This window comes from Zootoca vivipara, chromosome 6, assembly GCF_965207765.1.
Source record: "Zootoca vivipara chromosome 6, rZooViv2.hap1.1, whole genome shotgun sequence".
In the NCBI taxonomy this organism is placed as follows: domain Eukaryota; kingdom Metazoa; phylum Chordata; class Lepidosauria; order Squamata; family Lacertidae; genus Zootoca; species Zootoca vivipara.
In genome coordinates this window covers 49,759,820-49,781,030 of record NC_142589.1, presented here as the reverse complement: position 1 = coordinate 49,781,030, position 21,211 = coordinate 49,759,820, and the positions used below count along the sequence as shown (strand labels likewise).

Sequence of the window (21,211 nt, the reverse complement as noted above, 5' to 3'; positions counted from 1 at the left end):
GCCGCCAGGGGGGCACCACGCAGCTGCGCCCGCCCGCTGTGCTGGGAAACGGGGTGGGGGCGCCGGAGGGATTCGTCGCACCACAGCGCCAAATACACTTAAGACGACCCTGTTGGGCTGCATTCATATTTAGCCTTGTTTTGGTTTCCTTTGTGCTAAAGGCAGAGAACAGGCCCACTGGCTAGCTCAGACTTGCCCAATGTGGTGTTCTTTCCAGATAGTTTGGACTACAAGTCCCATCAGCCCCAACCGGCACAGAGACTGATAGGAGTTGTAGTCCAAAACGTGGAGCTCCACCAGGTTGGGCTAACTAAACAGGCCAAATCCTTTTCTGAGAATCACTGTTTGTTTCCTTTCATCTTTAAGTCCCTGAGCCCCAACCACAAGCAGATTTATTTTTCCTCGTCACATTTCTGGTCTCAAGCTAGTTACTGGTGACAAGACCTCCTTCAAAAGGGGGAGGTCAGGGCCTTCTCCCCCAAACATGCAGCTATTACCCCTTCTCCCTGTGCATGGTGTTTGGCCTCTCTGAGCAGGAGGTGGGGATAAGGGGGAATAGCCCCTGACAAGGCCTCCAGTATGGAACTGAGATCACTGGCAGGCAAGAGCTTCCTGAGCAGCTGAGCCTTGGGAAGGGAGAGCCTGCAGCCTTGTCAACGCTGCCTTGGTTCCTCCGCTGAGCACTGGAGACACCGGGCCTGGAATCTGATTTGGACAAAAGAAGAATAAATTGCCCACAAAAGGACCCTCCCTGCTTTCCTGAGCAGTTCCTGAGCAGGCATCAGAGGGAAAGGGACCTTTCTTTTCAAAACATCCTGCTTAGCAGGCGACGGACGAGGTGACCCACCCAGGCCTTTTCAATTCAATCTGCCCAGCCTGCTGCAGAGCACAACCGGATGTTCTGCAAGACCATTCCTGGTCTCTTGATCACCAGTTTCCTCCCCAGAAAAGAAACAGAAGAGGAATTTCCATGACTGGTGCCACTCCTGTAGTTACGCAGCATATCGTGAACTCACTATTCAGAAACGTCAAAATGCAACGACTTTACCTGAGTGGATGTCTTTTAAGGATTCCAACGAACAGCCAACTGAGCTACACAGATTTTTAATGAATATTAAACTGCTTTTTTTTAAAAAGCAATATGAAAAATAATGAAGACAAACTCCATAAAAGTTAGTTCTATACAACTGAGGTGTCGTGAAAGACAAGCGGTCAAAGTCAGCAGGCCCTGCAAGTGGTCAGGCACACGGCTCTGTGTCTTGAGAGGCAACTTTGGCCAGACCCATCCCAATGATCCACTTCTGTCCTCTTTTCATGTCCTGGGCAACTGGCAGGGATGGATCCAGGGCTAGAAAATGGCCTTCCCAGTGCCACTCTGTGTGTCCCGTGCGAAACAGATAAAAAACAAACAAAAGCTTTTTTTTTTTTTTAGGGCTGCTCCATCGGCAGTTCTTGCTCTACCTGCTGCAGCAGCCTCCCAATTTAATACAGTTTGGGGGCTGAGTGTGGAAAGGGCAATAAACCACACACACACACACACACACAGTGTCCCACAGAACGGTCCCAAAGGAACGGTCCCAAAGTCTCTGTGATACCAGCTGTAGCTTATTGCCAATCATATCACTAAAGCAAATGGCGCTCCTCTAGATCAATTCCAGGACAGATCTAGCAGCCCATTTTGAATGCTCCTTCCACCAAATTCTTTTTTTAGTTGCACGTAAAAAACAAAACAAAAAACTTTCCTTCCATTTTGATAGAGCCTAGAAATGACACAGAGAACCCTCCCCCATACAGTGTTAAGGGTCAAGCTTTGCTCTGGCTTTAGAAAACTTTTAAATATGTAACTGTGTTCCATCACGCCCTCCCTCTCTGTTGCCTTTCACACTGCCCTGGGACCCCTCACACCGCTGGCTTAGGCAGCACCTTGAGAGCTCCGGTATTTGGAGGAAATGAAAAGCCTCCAGCCCTGACAGTTTTGGGCAACGGAAGCCAGGAAGAGGAGCACAAGGCATGGCTGCTCTGGGGCCTTCTCTCTCGGGTGTACGCTTGAACTGAACAAATGCACACAAGCAGAATTTCCCTAGGGATGGCACCTTAAGGGCAGCCGCGCCCACCAAGTCCATCTCTCACCATTTTACCTGCCTGGCTTCCCTTGCTGCGGAGTCCTGCCCTATAAATTTGAAGCAGCAAAGAACCCAACGTGGCAAATTTCTTTGAATATCACACTCCTCTCTGTAGACACGAATGCATCATGAGGGGCAGCGGTGGGGGAAGATGAGGATCTGGATTTGGTTGGCAGGCTTAAGGAACATTCATCCTGACCCAAAAAACAGACACTGCGCCTGGAGCAGCAAAGCAGGCCTGAGTCACAGCTGGTTCCAAAGGTACACTCAGCCCATTCATAGAAGCAAATGGGCCAAATTGACCAATTGCTGAGCCCAGTGCTCACACAGAGGCCACCGCTGCTTGCTCCAGCCCTCCCCACCCCCTCCACTGTTCGCAGGTTGGCCTGCAAAGGAGAAGGAAAGGGACCCACATGGCCCAGTCGCTTGCCGTAGCCTAAGCCCAGCGCTAACAGGGCATGGAGGATGACATGAACCTTTTCCCGCCAGTAGGGGGAGCTGCTCAGGGCAGGCAGGGCGCCACGGGGTACGTGCTCTCGGTGGAGGTGTGCTGGGCGCTGTGCTCCTGCAGGAGGCCCAGGTCCAGGAAGCGCTCCCCGCACCACATGCACTTGTAATGTTGCTCCCGGGTATGGACGCCGTGGTGCTTGTTGAGGTGCTCGCGCTGCTTAAAGGCCTTCTCGCAGGCGGGGCACTTGTAGGGCTTCTCCCCGGTGTGCACCCGCCGGTGGCGCTGCAGGTCGGAGGCGTACTTGAAGCGCTTCTGGCAGTCTGGGCACTTGAGGGGCCGCTCGCGGGCCGGGTCGCAGCGGTGCTGCACAAATTCGGAGGAGGAAAAGAAGCGGCGCTCGCAGAGGGTGCAGCGGAGGGGCTTCTCGGCGCAGTGCGAGGCCAGCTGGTGCTTCTGCAGGGCCGAGGCCCGCTTGTAGGCCTTGCTGCAGGCCGCGCACTTGAAGGGCCGCTCGGCGCTCTGCACGCAGCGGTGGCGCAGCAGTTCTGAGGACTGGCTGAAGCCCTTCTGGCAGGCGTTGCACTTGAAGAGGTTCTCGATGCCGTGGACGTGCTGGTGGTAGAGGAGGTGGGCCGGCTGCACAAAGCCCTTCTCGCACAGGGAGCACTTGAATGGCCCCACCGGCAGCTCCTGCTCAGTGGAAGGCGCTGGCGCTGTGGAGGTGCCCACAACCGCCTTGTGGGTGCGGCGGTGGCGCATGAGGGCGTACTGCTGCTTGAAGCTCATCTGGCAGAGGTCGCACTGGAAGGGGCGCTCTGTGCTGTGGGTGCGCTCGTGCTGCCGGAGGTCCGAGGGGCGGCGGAAGGCCTTGTGGCAGGCGCCGCAGCGGAAGGGGCGCTCCCCGCTGGGCGTGCAGGGGTGCTGCAGCAGCTCGGAGGACTCCTTGAAGTGCAGCTCGCAGACATTGCAGCGGAAGAGGTGGGCCTCCCCGGAGTGGGCGTACATGTGGCGCACCAAGTGGGAGCGGTGCTTGAAGGCCTTCTCACAGACGGTGCACTTGTAGGGCCGCTCGGCGCTGTGTGTGCGCTTGTGGTGCACCAGGTGGGAGGACTGGCTGAAGCTCTTGTCGCAGAGGCTGCACTTGTACGGCTTCTCCCCGGTGTGGACGCGCTCGTGCCGCGACAGCTCCGAGAGGTGCTTGAAGGGCTTCTGGCAGATGGAGCAGCTGTAGGGCTTCTCAACGGGAGTCCGGTTGAGCGCAGCTGGCTGCTGCGGTGGCGCAGGCTCCTCGGTGGCTGCCACAGCCGCCGCTGCAGCTTTGTAGGTCTTCTCACAGATGGAGCACTTGACGGCGGCACTGCCGTTGTGGACGTTGTGGTGCTGGGCCAGGGAGGTGAGCAGGGAGAAGCCCATCTTGCAGACACCGCAGACGAAGGGCTTCTGCTCCACTTGCAGGCACTGGTGCTCCAGGAGATCGGTGGCCTGGTGGAAGATCTTCAGGCACTGGGTGCACTGGAAGGAGCGGTCGTGGCCCCCCTGCAGGCACTGGTGCTCCTGGGGGTTTGACAGGTGCCCCAAGTCGTGCCCACACAGCCCGCATTTTGTGGAAGGCTCTCCGCCACCAGCCGGGATGGAAGTGTGGTGCTGCAGGCTGCTGGGCTCCGGCTGGAGGAGGATGCCATAGACGGCACAGCCCAAGGGATTCTCCACCACAGCGCTGGAGGGGATGGGATGTTCCGGGAGGGCAGCGGTCCCAGCATGGTGTGGCACCGGCTGCTGCTGCTGTGGGGGCTGCTGCGGCCAGCTTTCTGACATGCTGGGGAAAAGAAATCGGGGTTTCCACAATAAGGGCTTCAGCTTCTCGACTGAGGCAAAGCAATTAAGGAGATCTGAGTTTGCAGCAATTGCTCCCAAACCTGGAAGTGACAAGCTTGTCGCACTGGGCACAACAATTCCCTGCTGCGGTAAGTCTCAAACCAAAGCAGACACCAGCAGACGGGACATCCTAAAGGCTGCAGGAGGCCTTTTGCCTGGCACCAGAATGGGTATGAAAGAAGGGAACCTGCAAAGGAAAGATAGCAATTCAGAGAGAAAGCTGCTTTTCTCGCTTAAAAAGCATATTTAATCTGCTAACGATTACCGCCCCACCACCCACACGTGTGGAGAGAACAAGCAAACAGAAAAGTAATTTTCGGCCAAAGACCGCTGGCTGGAGATTGCAGAAGTGTTTCTCCAATTAGGGACAAACCTTTTTCCATATTGAAAGCTTATATTGAAAACTCACACAACCATTGTTCGCAACTCTGCCATGCAAGTTCCAAGTACATGACTATACTAAAAAAAAAGCTCTGCAGCTTAAAGCAATTGCTACTGGAGAATTATCAACGGACACTTCCAAGGCTAGCCAGGAAGGCAGTCTTGAAGTTAGCAACAAAACACTCACTAATTAAGAAACAAGAACTCCCAAATGAGCAACTGGAATGGCTGCAGATCTCTCCTGAAGGACCCACCCATTTCAAGACATCCTGCACAAAACTTTGGATATTTTAAAAAAAAATAAAAATAAGAAGCTTGGAAGCAAGCAGCTGTCCCCACTAACATTTTAACTCCAAGGGGAGAACTATTTCACTAGGGGACACACACTAGTTGCAAGCAGCATAGATAGACATGCACAAGATATTTATGGAACAATTAGACAATACACAGACAAGGCGGCTCTCAGTGGCTACTACGCACAATGGCTTTGGGAATCCCAAAAAGGGAGAGTGCTATTGCATTTAGGTCCAACTTGTGGGCTTCCCATATGTATTTATTGAATGTATATCCTTGAAGGAGCCCAGAGTGGCAAACACATCTACAACATGAACAAATGAACAAAACATGCTATTGTACATCAATGGGGACACCACACACAATTTCGTTTTAAAGGTTTGGTACACCAAAGTGCAATGGTTGGCTTTAGTGGGAAAGTGAGCTGAAAAACAACAACTGATGTCCAAGAGGGGTCAAACTGAAAAGTTCACTTGATGGCAGGGTCCCCTCTTGTAACTTATGTGACTCAAAAGGAGGGTCAATTTCTTTCACCTGCCTCTCAAAAATCTATGTAGCTGGACAAGATTTCCAAACATTGTTGGTCACTGGCTTGAAAACCAAAGCTAATGAGACAAAAACATTATGTGCTTCTTGAAATGTGCTTTACATTTTTTATTGTGAATCTGCAGAAAGCTATCCAGCTTTCTCATTTTATTTGTGATGCTAGAGTTTGGGGGGAGGGAGGCGATACCCAGGCTAAGTTATGCCTTAGTTCCGGTTTTGTTCCTGTTTGTTTCGTATTTTATCTGTTTGTACATTCTGCAAGAATCTTTTGATGAACTTACTTTTTAAAAAAATATATATATTAAAAGAGTTAAAATGTTATAAAAAGTTTCAGTTAAAACATAGTCATCTGGTTGGCCACTGAGAGAACAGTATATTAGACTAGATGGAGGTGTCCAGCCTAAACGAGATTCAGGGCTTTTCTAATGTTGTTATGCTTTTAAAAACACCTAAACCATCCCTTTGTGTAAGTCTGTATGGCCAGGGCTCCCTTTCTCATCCCTTTTTTCAATCTACAGACTGCCCAGGAGCATTTATATTGCTTTATCGTGCTTGTTTTCCTTTAAGAACATCAGCCTTGGTAGATAATTTAGGTTGTAGGGCTCACAGTGCCTGTGATGTCAAGAGAACCGAGTATCTTCTCTATCCTCTCATATGCTTGGGTAGGAAAGAGTCTGCAGAGAAGTCCAGGAAGCAAGTAGAACACACTCTGGACTCAAGCTAAGCTAGTAAGCCACTATATTGCAATGGCCTAACCTTCAGGCTAAACACACCAGAGGATCTTTGACCTCTAGAACCTGGTGCAGCCATATGAGCTTATTAAACATATTAGGGTAGCATATGTTGCAAGGGGGAGGGGGAGAGAAGAAAATGACTGATGGATGCAGAACCAAGATGTCTCAGTTTCTTTTTATTTATTAATAACTTGGTAGTTTCCCAGAGAACTGTGTGGCATTTTAGTCTCAGTGGCACTTCTGAAAAAAAGGAAACACACTACGAGCCCAGCTGGTCAGCTTGCTGGGATGCAGAGAAAGACACTCTTTTGGCTACAGTTTCATCCCTGCTGGACTAATAGTACACACTAATTCTTCAAGATCCATTTTCTGTTCCTAATGTTCAACCCTGCCATCATGTCCAAAGCAAGGAATGCCCATTCCATCATGTTTCCCCCTCATTGATTTGGGGAACACAACCAGGGGCTCTCCCAGGATTAACTCTCTCTTATAAATAATAAAAGAATAATTGCCCACACTACTAAGTTAGTACAATCCATTTTGTACTGTGCTCAAGATTATTGTTTTTTGTTTTTGAAGACCCTTGCACAAAGAAAATAAAAAGTTTTAAAATACTATAAAGAGGCAGCCAGGTAGATAAACATCATTTGTTGATAATATGGCATCAACTCTGCAAACACTAAGCTGAACGCTAATCAAAGTTGTATCTGACAATACTATACAATGAGGGCAGGTGTGTGTGTGTGTGCTAAGATGGTTGCCCATGTAAGCAAGCTAGCAACGGCCAGGTATCAAGTGGTGGAGAAGCAGAAGCTAAACGTTCCATGGAAAAGAAACAATCTAAGAGGGGAAAAGCTCAAGAATTCAAGCAAGCAAACCCACAGCCAAATGATAGGAAAGAAACCTTCCAGTTTGGTGAAGCAGAGCCACCTATCACAAGTTTTCTTGGAAATTGGTCTATCTGGGGACCAGCCTTAGAGCTTAAGAATTTTACCGCAAACTGGTCCCTCCAGATGTTTTGGTACTATAGCTCCCATCATCTCCAGTGATCACACCTCTACTGAGCCCAGGGAGACATCTGTGCACCCTGTTGCCAGTCCATCTACTCTCTCAAGGTGCATAAGACAAGACAGCAGTGTAACTGTGAACTCTCTGCTCCACTACCTTAAAACACTGGGAGATTCAGGAAGACAAAAAAAAGGTACATTTTCACGAAGTGCATAGTTAAACTATGGAACTCACTCCCACAGGAGGCAGTGGCGGCCACAAACTAGGGCGGCTTTAAAGGAGGGCTATTCTTAATTTTTTAAAAGCAGCTCCATCTCCTCACTCAAGGGCACGATAATTTGGCCAGATTCTCTGCTTGAGCCCATCCTTAGAGAGGGGCTCAGCTGCATACATCTGCCCTCTTCCAACTTACAGAGAATTTCATCTTGCCAGGTTTTGCAGCTCAGTGGCACAGCATCTACTTTACACACAGATGGTCCCAGATTCTCTCCTCCAGGTAAAAAAGGATCCCAGGTGGCATAGAAAGGCTCTTCTCTGCCAGAGACTTGGGGAGCTGCACCCACCCCAAGAAGCCAGGTGAAGGCTGGACAGTCCAGAGCCCTAGCGGTCCTCTCCATTCAGGTTACCCAGGCCCACATCCAGCAGAAATGCCCGGGGGGGGGGTGACTGGGTTGTTAAGGGCTTCACCACATTGCAGAGCCCACGGAGATTGTTCATCCCCATCACCCTGCAACGCAAAGGTTTCCCGCCCCCCAGGCAAGATGCCAGCCTTTTTTTCGGCCAGGCAGGCGCCCTCCGGATGTTGCGGGTCGCCAACTCCCATCAGCCCCAGGCAGCTGTGCTAGCCAAAAACATCTGGAGTTGCGGAGGGGGGCGATCTACACACCTGGAGGGCCGTGGGTTGCCCAAGGCCGCCGGCCAAGAGGTTGCGTCGAGGCCGATCGGGCTGCCTCACCCCGCCGGCCCGGGAGCGCCGCCTTCACACATTATCGGGGCGTCTCCCGTGCCGCTGGCCGGGCCTCGGCCTACTCCGTCCAAGGAGCAGGGCAGGCGGCCCCGCTCGGGGCCAGGAGCGCTTTTTTCCTCCTCCTTCCTCCGCCGCCCGCGGGGAAAGTGACCACCGCTCCGCTCGGCTCCGTGTGGCCGGCGGGGCAAGAGCTCCGGGGCAAGGAAAGAGGAGCTTTAGCTTCGCCCTGCCCAGCTTCCTCCCTTCTCCCCTACCTGGAGAGCGAGGCCCGGAGGTGTCTCGCGGCCTGCTCGCCCCGACGGATCCCCGGCCTCGCGTAGCAGCAGTCCCAGCGGCGAGGAGAGGCGAACCGGGGCATGGGCCGGAAAGCGGCGGCAACGGCGGCGGGGGGGGGGGCGGGGCGGCGTCGAGCCAGCCGGAGGAGAGAAAGGAGGAGGCGGAGGAGGAGGAAGGGGCGGTGTCCAGCAGGGGAAGAACCCCGCCGTGGGATCGGGGCCGCCCTCTGCCGGCCCGAGCGGAGAACTGCGGCGCACAACGCTCGGGCCGGGTGGGGAGGGAAGGAGGGAGGGAGAGGAACCGGGGGGAGAGGCCTCCGCTCCGTCCCTTACCGAGGCACGGCGGCAAAACTGCAGCCGGTACTGCTGCTGCTGCTGCTGCTCGTCGGAGCCTTCGGGGGCTTCACCCACAGCTGGATTAGGAAGGCAGGCAGGGAAGCGGGGATCCTCTTTCGCACCCAGCCTGTCCCGTAGCAGCCAGTTGCAGCTGCGCATCCCCGACGCCAAAAGCCGCCAGGCCTCCAAATCCCTAGCCCGGGGTCTGCAACAATAATAACCGCAAGGCAGGAGGAGAGTTCACACGATGCGCCCGAAAGAGGGGCAGGTCCTCGTCTCTCTCTATTGCGGGCAAACTTTGTGGAGAGCGAAGGTCTCCTGAGCAGCGCCCGCGGGCCCGTTAGACCCGAGGCGGAGGAACAGAACGGATGGCCTTGCCACGAAGTGGTCCAGAGGGGGTGGGGAGAGAGAGAGAAGCGGGTGTGCAAGGAGAGCAAGTGTCAGTGGGGCTGTTGCGGCTGAGCATGGCTGACTTCCGGCCCTCTTCCAGGATATTCCATTCCTCTCCCCCTCAGCCCCCTCCCAGTAAGAGCTGTTTGACAGTGGAACGGACTCTCTCAGAAGGTGAAGGAGTCTCCTTCATAGAAGGTTTTTAAGTAGAGGTTGAATGGCCATCTGTCAGGGATTCTTTAGTTGCAATTCCTGCATTGCAGGGGGTTGGGCTAGATGACCCTTGGGGTACCTCCCCCAACTTACAGTTTGATGATTCCGCCTAGCTTTCTGTCCCCTGCCTCGGCCTCAACAGTCATCCAGCCAGTTCCATGCCCATCTGACATTCTCAGGAGTCATTAGGCTGCTGTCTCCCCACTCCAAACAGGTTTTGTTTCCCAAAGTTTCTTGTACTTATGCCAACCTGGGGTCCCCAGCCCCCGGCCCACTTCAAACCTTGTTTGTGGCTGCTGGTACCATTGAGTGCAAGCCCTTGGAGAACCAGTGTGGTGTAGTGGTTAGAGCAGGCACCCCAAACTGCAGCCCTCCAGATGTTTTGGCCTACAACTCCCACAATCCCTAGCTAACAGGACCAGTGGTCGGGGAAGATGGGAATTATAGTCCAAAACATCTGGAGGGCCAAAGTTTGGGGATGCCTGGGTTAGCGTGTTAGAGTAGGACCTGGGAAACCAGGGTTCAAATCCCCTTTCTTGGCCATGAAGCTCATTGGGTGGTGACCTTGGGCCACTTGCCGCCTCTCAGCCTAATCTACCTCACAAGGTTGTTGTGGGGATTCAGTGAGGACAGGAAGATCCATGCATGCCACCTTGAGTCCTTGGATAAAAAGGTGGGTTATAAATGCAATAAAATTACTGAGGTCACTGCTAGTATATATATCAGCCTTCACCAACCTGGTGTCCTCCAGATGTTGGATTACCAGGTTAGCAAAAGCTGATGTGTGTGATTCCAGAAATGAAGTTGTGCCTGAAGTGATTGAAAAATGCTCCACGGCTTCACTACCAACTAACTGCAAGATGCGTTTGACATGTTCCTTATTCATGGAGCCTTCATGAAGCAACCCAACCACTTTAGGAAAAGTTATGATTCTAAAATCTGGTTAGATTGGAGCAGGATCATGCTTTGAAGAGTTTGTGAACTTTACTAGAAGAACAAAAGACTCAAAGTTGTAAGTCTTGATATTGGAAATGGATAGTCAACGTTAACACCTTTCAAAGGAAATGAAAGAAATCTTAATCATGCAATCTCACAATGTTCCTTCCATGATAGGAAAATGCTCTAAAATACTATTGCTGTGGTAATTGACTCATTGCAAAATTCAGCTGGTTTTATAAAGAAGACTATGCATCTTAGTCTTTATGCTTACATGGTGCTTTCCCTCCCTTACCCAAATTAGAAAATATTTGGGAGAAATCATGCAGCTCAGAAATAAAGAGCCCCACTGACTTATTTTCTATATTGTCCTCGTTTCCCATAGGGAAGCAGACATCACCTGCCTTCTTTGCTGCTACCCCCCCCCGACCCCGCGAAAAGCATTTGTAATGAATTTTAATAACAAAACAAGTTGCAGAAAAAATGTTTTTTAAAAAGACAAAGTTATTACTGTTGCGATACAACGATACGGTTTACGAAGTCAAATATCAAAACACACCAATTCGATGCTGAAACATGAGATGATTATTTCCATCATTCCTCTTACCGCTCGGCCCACTCGGGAACGCGCGGGAAAAGGCTCTCCCGAAGCGACCCGTAAGCGACTCCCAGCGCTACGCGTCGCGAGTCTAAACTCAACGTCTATGGCCACTGCCGGGTGGCACCAGCCTGAGTTCTGCAACCGTTGCTCATTAAAAGAGGCGCTTCTGCGCATGCGTAGTGGACCTTCTTCCTCCGTAGGCGGCGGAAGTGGTGATCCTAACGTGTCGGCCATGAGTAGAGTGGCGGCGGTCGCAGGTCTGGTGGGCTACAGCAGCTCCGACTCGGAAGACGAGGACGCATCCTCGGGAGCGCAAGGGGAAGGCGGCGAGGCCGGCGGCGCAAGCTCGGCGGAGGGACGCCAAGGACGCCGCTCTCCTGGCGACAGGTGGGCGTATCAGTTCAACACAGAAAGCCCGCTTCCCTTTTAGCCGAAAAACACACACACACAAGGAAGACGGGGTGGGGAGGGAAAAGGAAAAAGGCAAACTCGGGCACCAGTTTTGTTTTTTGTTTTTGTAAACTGCTTTGAGGTTGTTGTTTTCCCCCCTACAATCGAGCAGTGTATAACTTTCAAGAAATAAATAGATAAAATGGCATGTTCTTATAAGGACCATCTAGATTGGGAACAATTCAGAGGCAGCTGGAACGGTTGGGCTGGGTCCTGCTTTCTTTCTCTCCCCCTGCCACTCCAGGTTGCTAGACTGGTTTGTGCCCCTGTTGCCCCTTCTTCCTCCTCTCGACACCTGTTGGTGGATACCTCCCAACAGTTCCATGCACTTCCTGGTACTATTGGAGCCAACTGCTGTCCTTTAAAACACCTCAGTTTGTTGTCTACTCCTCAGTGTCGCCCCTTGTGGTCTCTTCCAACTCTATGATTCTTAGGGTCTCAAGGCAAGGTCTGAGTCTTGCTGCTTTGGGGCCCTTTTGGCAGGAGAAAGCACCAGCTGAGCCCAGGGGTCTTCCGCAGAAGCCCCAGCAACTGAGCTACCGCCATTCCTTATTCCATCCCAAAGCTGAGTGGGTTGAGGCACAGCCCCGTCCTGCTACCCACCAGAGTTTCCCAGAGGTTTGCAACAATTAAAACAATTATTAAAATGTAATTCAGACTGAAATCAACAGCATAGCAATTGAAATAAAGCAGATACAGGGCTGTGGTTAATTCTCAAGGCAACAATGTTTTTGCTTCTCCACAAAAAGCAGAGAGGAGTAAGTATTTAGTTACACTACTTTCCCTAGAGCAGGAAAAACCCAATGCTAAATACAAATTTGATGTAGGGAGGTGGTCATCTGAAATATTTTTCTGCCCAGTTTTCCTCAAACCTCACTCTCTCTGGGCATGGTGGGCTGCTCTGTGTCTCCATGCATTGCTCAGCTAGCCGTATCCAGTCACTCGACTTATTTTTGCACTCATCTGAGGAGTATTAAAGAGGAGTATTAAAAGGGCTGGGAATTCTCTTTTCTCCCTCTACCTTGCAGCTCAACAGCTCATCGCCTTCCTGTGCCAGACAGTGTGCTAAGTATGTTCAGAGATCAGGAGGAGGCAGAGACAGTGGTGGACGACAGCAGCAAGCATGGAGGCCGCCTGCGGACCTTTCCCCATGAGCGAGGCAACTGGGCAACACATGTCTACGTGCCTTGTGAGTGCCCTTCTGCTCTTTGTCCTCTCCTCTGACCCCCCTGTCACTAGGAAGTCAAACTCTGGAAACACATATTTGGGATTCAGCCAGAAATGGTACCTTTTCTCCAAGGAGCAGAGCCCTTCCAGCTGTTTTATCTGTCTGGCGGAGAAGTGCCATTCCAATGGGCAAGAGGAGGGAGGTTCCCACAGAGCCACAGTCACAACTTAATGTGGCTGACCAGACATCCTTAATAGAATTGTGCTTACTGACACAGAATCATAGAATTGGAGTGTTGGAGGGGATCCGAAGGGTCATCTAATCCAACCCCTGACAGATAGCCATCCAATCTCTGTTTAAAAACCTCAAGTGAAGGACAGTCCACCACCTTCCTTCCTAGGGAGTCTGTTCTCCTGTCAAACATCTCTTACAGTCAGAAAGTTCTTCCTGATGTTTAGTTGGAATTTCCTTTCTTGTCATTTAAATCCATTGGTTCGGGCCCTCCCCTCTGGAGCAGCAGAAAACAAGCTTGCTCCATTTTCCATAGGACAGCCCTTTAGATATTTGAAGGTGGCTAACGTATCACCTCTCAATCTTTTCTCCAGACTAAACATGTCTAAGAGGATTGAAACATGTCTTTTCAAACATCTCAATAGAATGCCATAACTGATGTAGAAGGTCTCTGGTTCAATCTCCAGCATCTCCTGGTAGGGATGAGAGAGACTCTCCCTGTCTGAAACCCTGGAGAGCCACTGTCAGTGTAGACAATACTGATTTAGATGGGCTAGTGATATGACTCAGTATAAGGCAGCTTCCTTTGTTCCTATTCATAATAAGAAGGGGGGGACCAGATCAGAAGCACCACAGATCATTTAACTGCAACCAAGTGTTGCAGTGTAAAGCACTGATCCTCTTCACTGCTCCAGATATGATCGTGTCCACTCCTCTGTCTGTCTCATGGGGACATCACACACACATCCCGCACACCTTTCATAAGAGCTGACCAACATTCCCCCAGTTACATGGGTGACCCTGAGTCTTGGCAGGAGGCTTAAGCCAGTGTGGTGTAGTGGTTAAGAGCAGTGGACTCGTAATCTGGTGAACCGGATTCGTGTCCCCACTCCTCCATATGCAGCTGCTGGGTGACCTTGGGCTAGTCACACTTCTCTGAAGTCTCTCAGCCTCACTCATCTCACAGTGTTTGTTGGGGGGGGGGGAGGAAGGGAAAGGAGATTGTTAGCCACTTTGAGAATCCTCAGGGTAGTGAGAAAACGGGATATCAAATCCAAACCTTCCTCTCCTCCTCCTCCTCGTTCTATGACACCCACACCCTGGGTTTGGCTACAGGCATATCTGCGGTGTCTTTCCAAAATCACCATGGAGCTTTTTCACAGACGCCTCTGAGCATGCAGCTCTGCCCTTTTCTGCACAAAAACATTATCACTTTCCCCCTACCCCAAAGTTTATGGAAGTTGCCAGTTTGCCACCTTCCTCCCCCCCCCACCAACAAAGCACACCCCAAATCATTCCACAGTCAGTGGGCAGTAGCAAGTGGGCAACAAGTGTTGAGGGAGGCCCAGATGCAGACCTCACCTACTCACTCCGTGGGGTCTCTGCTTCTTGCCTTGTTCTCTCCCAAACCAGAACACCAGCTCAATCACACTCTCCTGCTCTTTGTGCTCTCCCCCACCCAACAGAATAATGCACTGGTTCCTCCAGTAGCAGAGGTAATATAGAGCCATCGTGACTAGAGGAGACTTGGGGTTGACAAAGAGCATCTTTCTCCACCCATCCACAGGTCCTGTTTGGTAGTGGCTGTAGGGTAGAGGAGGCCATTGTAATCCCCATTTTACAGAAGAGATTACCACCAAGTTGCCCCACAGCTTAGGAGAGATGCACCCACCTGCTCCAATCCTCCACTGTTGTTCTGCTGTTCTGTACAGATGAGGCTCAGGAGGACTTCCTCGAGCTGCTCCAGCTCCTCCTCCTGCGTGCATGTGCATCCGTGCCATCGCTGACGGCTATGGCAGAGTTTCACATCAGCCTTTCTCAGGGTGTGATCCTGCGCCACCACTGGATAAGTCCTGTTGTCCAGTCCCTCAAGGAACACCTGGCTTCCTTCCCCAGGTAAGATGCTTTGAACCCTTAGACCAGGGGTTCCCAACAAAATTTTCTCGAGGACCCCTCATCAAGCCGCTATTGTGACAAGGACCCCCATTAATTCCTAATCCTAAAATTAAAAAGTGAGAGCCAAATTAAGAGTCTTTTTATATTTTATATTTATACGTTTTTTACAGTTACAACAGAGTACTCCATCAGTATACAGTTAGTTTTAGTTTTCAGTTCTTAATGAGATGAGTTAAATCTGTCCTTTGAGTCCATTATTTCTGAAATATTAGGTTCCAAACTTGAAACTTTCACTCTGAAATCTGACCGCATGTCGAGCCGATTCCTATATTTGTTTTTCATGAAACACATGGAAGAAAATGCTTGCTCACACCGATATGTGGTTGCAAATGGAAGGATCTTTTTCATTTCCTTATCTCCAAGTTTCTCGTAGTCCTTGCGGCATACAGCAGAACTACTGCCTCTATCTAATTTTGCGCTAGACTCTGCTCATGCAGGAAGCGGCCAAAACAAAAAATCTGTTATCATACGAAATATATTTAATATATTTTTTATTCTAATAGGATCTTGAGGACCCCTCTGGCATAGCTCACGGACCCCTGGGGGTCCCCGGACCACCTGTTGGGAACCACTGCCTTAGACCACTCCTTCCTCTTGCACTTTTGACACCACCTCCCCTTGACCCAGTGGATTTTATTAATCTACACTTCTTCCGTGAGGAAGCAGATGGGGCATTATTGACCCACACCAAAATACATCTCTCCCTGTTCACTCCAAAATCATGACATGGTATGACTCGTGGAACTCACTCACCCTTCCACCATAGCTGCCAAGTTATCCCTTTTTAAAGGGGATTTTCCCTTATGCTGAATAGGCTTCCTCGCGAGAAAAGGGAAAACTTGGCAGCTATGCCTTCCACATGGTTACTAAATTAGCTGATCTTATTCCACTTGAAAATTTGCGTGCAGTTTTTATACTTTAGAGCAGTCTTTGCTACAACCTGGTGCCCTCTATATATTCTGGCACTGCCTGGGGCTGATGGGAATTGTAGTCCAAAACATCTGAATGGGACCCAGGCAAGAGCTCCTTTAGAGAACAGCAGCAAAACCTGGATCAACAAAAGGGAGCAAAGGGAAAGGTAAGTGTGGAGAGCTGTAATTGCTGGAAGAGAGTGACTTAAAGGCTCCAGGGAGGGGCAAATCAGAAAATGCACTCCCCAGCCCCTGCGTCTTAGTATGCCTTACTTCTTCTCCCCTGTCCTTCTCCTCCTCATCTTGCAAAGGAATCAGATGGATTTTCCCCCATTTCAGGTTCACCTGTAGAGCAGATCGAGTGACGATTTACACCAATGAGCCCAAAAGCAGGTGAGTGAATGGTGCTGAGGCTACTCCTCAGAGAGCAATAGGGTGCTTTCCATCATGTCCTCAGGCTGAAATTGCCAGCCATCCTGTGGCATGATTGGCACAAGCAGAATAACTGCACAAGGACAAGGTTGGTAGAGAGGAGGGGGAGGCCAGTGTTTGCCTCAAGTGGGCCAGCATTCTATTGGTGCCCGCTTGGCCCTTTGCCTTCTGGGGCAAAGTGGACACTCACAGTGAACATTAACATTGAACTGCTCTAAGATTCTGTCAAATCTCTCTGCAGGACCTTCATTGGCTTGGAGGTAACTTCTGGGCATACTCAGCTCTTGGAGTTGGTTTCTGAAGTGGACAGAGTTATGGAGGAATTCAGTCTCCCTTCTTTCTACAAGGTAAGACTTCCACTGTTCTAGGAGGGAGTGGAGTCTGCAAAAAGAGGCTGTTGCTGAATGACCAAGGCCCTGGAAATAAACAGTTTATTACATTATATATATACAATTACCAACCGAGTTCCCTCCAGATATTTTGGCCATCATCCCCAACCAGTATTCCCAAATAAGACTGCAGATCTCATGTGATATGTGTCTAAACTAGCTGTGGTACCATAAACTTGTTGAGGAAACCAACCAGCCCACCCAAAGCCTCCCTCTTTGCCCTGGAGACTCATTTCCATGGAAGAAAAAGAAGGGTGCTCAGCTCCCACCAGGAAATTTGGGGTGGTGGCACCAAGCTGGGTTAGTGCAGCTTCTCCAGATTCTTAGCATCTGCTTTTTCCTGGCTTCTGTACAGAATCCCTCATTCCATCTCAGCCTCGCGTGGTGTGTTGGAAACCTTTCTGAAGAACTTGAAAGTTGTCTTCAGGAGTTGCAGGTAACCACCTCGGATGTCATTCATGAGCATAGAGGTTTAAGGAATTATCTTGCTCAGGGGGCTGAAATGGAGGTGTGTGCCTTTGGCATTTCTGGAGATACCTTTTCAGTTTGCAGAAGTGCTCAGGGCAACATCTGGTGATGAAAAGCTTACCTGGGAATTCTTGACCTTTCCTCAACCTGGAGTTCCACAGAGAGGGTACTGCAACTATAAAGCTATCTCTACATTTCCCTCTTCTTTAAATCGGCCTTCCCCAACCTTATGTCTTGGATTACAATTCCTGCTGGCCAGGGCTGATGTGAGTGCTGCTCCAAAAAACATCTGGGGAAGGCTGATTTAAATGTTGATGCGAGACAGAGCAGGTACACAAGGAGTTCTGTGTACGAGAATGTGCTCCTTCCTGCACACAGGACCCACACTGTGAAGGGCTCCAAAAGTGAAAACCAGCAGCCTTGAACCGGACCTCAAAGCTAATTAGTACCAAAGGAGATCGGCCCAAATGGGAGCACAAAGCCATAAGAACATCAGAAGAGCTCTGTTGGATCAGGCTAATGGCCCAACTAGTCCAGCATCCTGTTCTCGCAGTGGCCAGCTAGATGCTTCACTGGGAAACCCTGCAAGCAGGATCTGAGCACAAGAATGCTCTCCTCTCCTGTGGTTTCCAGAAACTGGTATTCAGAAGTATAAGCCCTCTCCTACCCACATTTGTCACATATTAATATGTCCAGCATGCTGCCTGTTTAATGTTCAGGGGCCAATCAGATTCCTGGGCTCTGCATAATTCCCAACCCCCTCTCCTCCTTTGTCTTTTCCAGGAGATTGTGAATGGGTTTGAGGACTCTTCATACCTTGTGCGAATTCCTGGGGCCGAAGTCCGTTGCAAGTCTGGCAAGAAGATCTTCTCCTTCCCTTTACGGTAGGAGCTGGGAGAATAATCCACAGCAGCCGTCAGCTGAGGATGGACCTTACCTACCGTTTTGCCAGGATGCAAGGAATGGTCAGAAGCCACAAATTATATTCGTGGCTCAGCAGTAAGATGGTGGTAGCTCCTTGCCCCCATTGTTCATTTTTAAGAGTCTTGCAAGTGGTGGGCCTAAGGTGAAGGGTCCAGTGCTACAAAGGTGAAGGGTCCAGTGCTACAAAAGAATGCAGAGGCTACATTAACAGCCACAGCTTCGTGCCAGCATGATTATTGAGGGAGTTGTGACATGCAAAAGTGCCATTCAGTTCTGAGGGCCAGTTGAAAATGATGCTCAGTTTTGAAGTGGACAACAGCTGAGTAGAATCTCTCCTGATCTGGAGGACAACAGAAATTACCCATTAGAAGTTTGAGAGGATCCCTGCCTGCCCCTAAAGCTGATGTCACAAGAGGCATTTGGCTCGAAAGCATCCTTGCTGGTTGAGAGCATGAAGTCTTCTGGCTGTCAGACCGAGCTGTTAGCTAAAAATTGATCAAATGAGAAACAGAAGTACAGATCCCCCACCCCCTTGTGTGGACAGTTTCAAAAGCCACAAAAGACTATATATTGGGGTACGTGGAGGTGAGAGTGTGCATTGGGTTTTACCAGGGTAGTGGTGTTGTCAATTGGCCAGATAACCGCCAGGGGTCAGTGTTGAGTTGGCTTTCTTTACACCACTTCACAGTCTCTGTCTTATGGAGGTTTAATTGCCCTGTCTTCCTCCCCATCCCATGCTGGTTGGGGCCGATGGGAATTGTAGTCCAAAACTTCTGGAGGCCACCAGGTTGGTACGGGCTGCATAAAGGGTCTATAAAGATATCTCTCAGGGAATTCTCAGCTTGCCCAAAAGGCCACACACCAGTGTTCTGTGGGGCAAAACAGGACAGGTATACCAACTTACAACTGGTTTAGGAGCAGAGTGTAGGAAAAATGGCCTTGATTTGTGGGGATGTGGGTAGGGTGCCAATTGGAGCTGAAAGACGGTATTAATTTTTTTTAATATAAGTGTAAATAAATCTGCAAAAGTTTGAATTAAGTTTTATATTGCTGTTACAATCTGCCTTGGAATTTTCAATGAGAAACTGTATCAACAGTTTTTTAAATAAATATAATTTCCTGTTGTTGGAGCTGCTGGCTCTAATGCTTGGGGCAGGCAAATTCCATGCTAGGGATTATTAGGATATGGACTGAAAATAAGAACATAAGAAGAGCCCTTCTGGATCAGGCCAATGGCCCATCTAGTCCAGCATCCTGTTCTCACAGTGGCTGAGCAGATGCCCAACAGGGAGCTGAAAGCAGGACCCCAGCACAAGAGCCTTCTCCCCTCCTGAGGTTTCCAGCAACTGGTATTCAGAAGCATTGCTGCCTCAAAGATAGCCAGCATAGTACATGAATCTGTTACATTGGCCACACTTGCAATACTATGTACAGTGGAACCTCGGTTTACGAATTTTCGGTTTACGAACGCCGCGGACCCATCTGGAACGGATTAATTCACTTTCCATTACTTTCAACGGGAAAGTTCGCTTCAGTTTATGAACGCTTCAGTTTATGAACAGACTTCCGGAACCAATTACACCCATGCTTCAGGTTAAGTACGCTTCAGGTTGAGTACTCCGCGGACCCATCTAGAACGGATTAATCCACTTTCCATTACTTTCAATGGGAAAGTTCGCTTCAGTTTATGAACACTTCAGTTTATGAACAGACTTCTGGAACCAGTTGTGTTCATAAACTGAGGTACCACTGTACAGTTCTGGTTGTCATAACTAAAAATTAAAATAAAAATATATTATAGAGCTGGAAGGGGTGCAGAAAAATAACTCAAGCAACCAATTAGAGTACTTTCAGAAGGAGGAAAAGCTAAAGGGTTTGAGGGTTTTTTTAGCTGGAGAGGGGGGCTTGTACAAGGAAGGGGAATACAATGAAGGTTTATAAAACTATGCAACATATCCAAAAAAATATTATCCCTTATAGGGCCCACCTAATGAGATAGATTGGCAGTGGATTCAGGACAGATGTAAAGTCTTGCCTCAGCCTTCCCTTACCTAGGGCCCTCAGGTGTTTTGGACTACAATTCCCACAAGCCCCAGCCAGCATAGCTAATGGAAGTTGTAGTCCAAAACATCCAGAGGGCACCAGGCTAAGGAAGGCTGTACCACCACATACAAGACATAGTTTATAGAGTATGCTCCCACACGGCGTAATAATGGGGCTGTAAAGGAGCATTTAACAAATCTTTGGACAGCAATTGATAAAGCTGCTTCATTATTATTCATTTATGAACCACCTTTTTCATCTGCATCTGTGTCAAAGCAATTTTCAAAAAACACACATTAAATTTTTTAAAAAATAAAATACAAAACGAGAGCCTAAGTCTCCTCCAGCTGGAAAAACTTGTCAAAACAGAAAATTCCTTCAGTTGTTTCCAGAAGCACAGAAGTGAGCGCCTGTTGTATCTCGACAGGAATGCTTTTGCACAAAACAGGTGCAGCCAGGCTGAGAGCCCTGCTCCAAACCACTATGGATGTTTGGGGGGCTTAAAAGGAGAAGCTCTCCTCCAGACCACAGTGACCCACAAGGCATATAAGGGACAAGGCAGTTCTCTCAAGTATCAATTGAGGCTAATAACCTACCCAGCTCAGTATTGTCTATAGGCCACTGGCTCTCTGGAGCTTCAGTCAGGAGTGTTTCCTAGCCCACCCAGAGATGTGAGGGTGGAACCTGGCCTTTTCTACAAGTAGAGCATCAACTTTGTCCCTGAGCTATGCCCTCCTCCTTGCTTTGGGTATGTGCTGAAGGTCTGGCATCACAGGATGAATTCCTCTGAATACACGTTGCGGGAAGCAGCTGTCATATTCCATGTCCTGCTTATCAGTTGCCCGGAAACACCTCTGTGAGAAAAAGATGGCACTGACCTTAATGTACTTCTGGTCATATTGTGTATGGGATGCTGTATCTTTTGGCAGAAAATGCAATAAACCCAAGCCAAAGCTGATTCCCAATTGATAAACAAGAACACCCAATTTTTCACCCAACCAAGAAAGGTTCTTAACTACCGTATGCACTGACAGTTGCTGCTGAACTCTGTTTACCAGGGAAGAGGCAAAGTCCTGATCAACGTCACAAAGTAAACAAAAGGGCAGGAG

General features: G+C 49.6%; 2 protein-coding genes across 5 annotated transcripts; one reads left to right on the top strand and one right to left on the bottom strand.

Annotated features, from left to right (window-relative positions):
- Positions 1-1,088: 1,088 nt before the first annotated feature.
- ZNF319 (zinc finger protein 319) lies at positions 1,089-9,069 on the bottom strand. Of its 3 annotated transcripts, none has more exons than XM_088672100.1 (2): positions 8,988-9,069; positions 1,089-4,636 (listed from the first exon to the last, which is right to left on the bottom strand). In XM_088672100.1, exon 2 carries the CDS (start codon positions 4,387-4,389, stop codon positions 2,626-2,628), a length of 1,764 nt encoding a protein of 587 aa, XP_088528226.1. In that variant the 5' UTR covers positions 4,390-4,636; positions 8,988-9,069; the 3' UTR covers positions 1,089-2,625. The 3 variants fall into 3 exon arrangements, with proteins under 3 accessions (XP_088528226.1, XP_034973898.1, XP_034973896.1); XM_035118007.3 differs by lacking the exon at positions 8,988-9,069 and adding an exon at positions 8,634-8,829; XM_035118005.3 differs by lacking the exon at positions 8,988-9,069 and adding an exon at positions 8,299-8,448.
- A 1,933-nt stretch (positions 9,070-11,002) lies between these two features.
- USB1 (U6 snRNA biogenesis phosphodiesterase 1) lies at positions 11,003-19,189 on the top strand. 2 transcript variants are annotated; one of them, XM_035118008.3, is made up of 7 exons: positions 11,298-11,517; positions 12,609-12,769; positions 14,692-14,875; positions 16,186-16,239; positions 16,520-16,625; positions 17,023-17,103; positions 17,919-19,189. In XM_035118008.3, exons 1-7 carry the CDS (start codon positions 11,303-11,305, stop codon positions 18,021-18,023), a joined length of 906 nt encoding a protein of 301 aa, XP_034973899.2. In that variant the 5' UTR covers positions 11,298-11,302; the 3' UTR covers positions 18,024-19,189. The 2 variants fall into 2 exon arrangements, with proteins under 2 accessions (XP_034973900.2, XP_034973899.2); XM_035118009.3 differs by lacking the exon at positions 17,023-17,103 and having other exon boundaries at positions 11,003-11,517.
- The last annotated feature ends 2,022 nt before the right edge of the window (positions 19,190-21,211 follow it).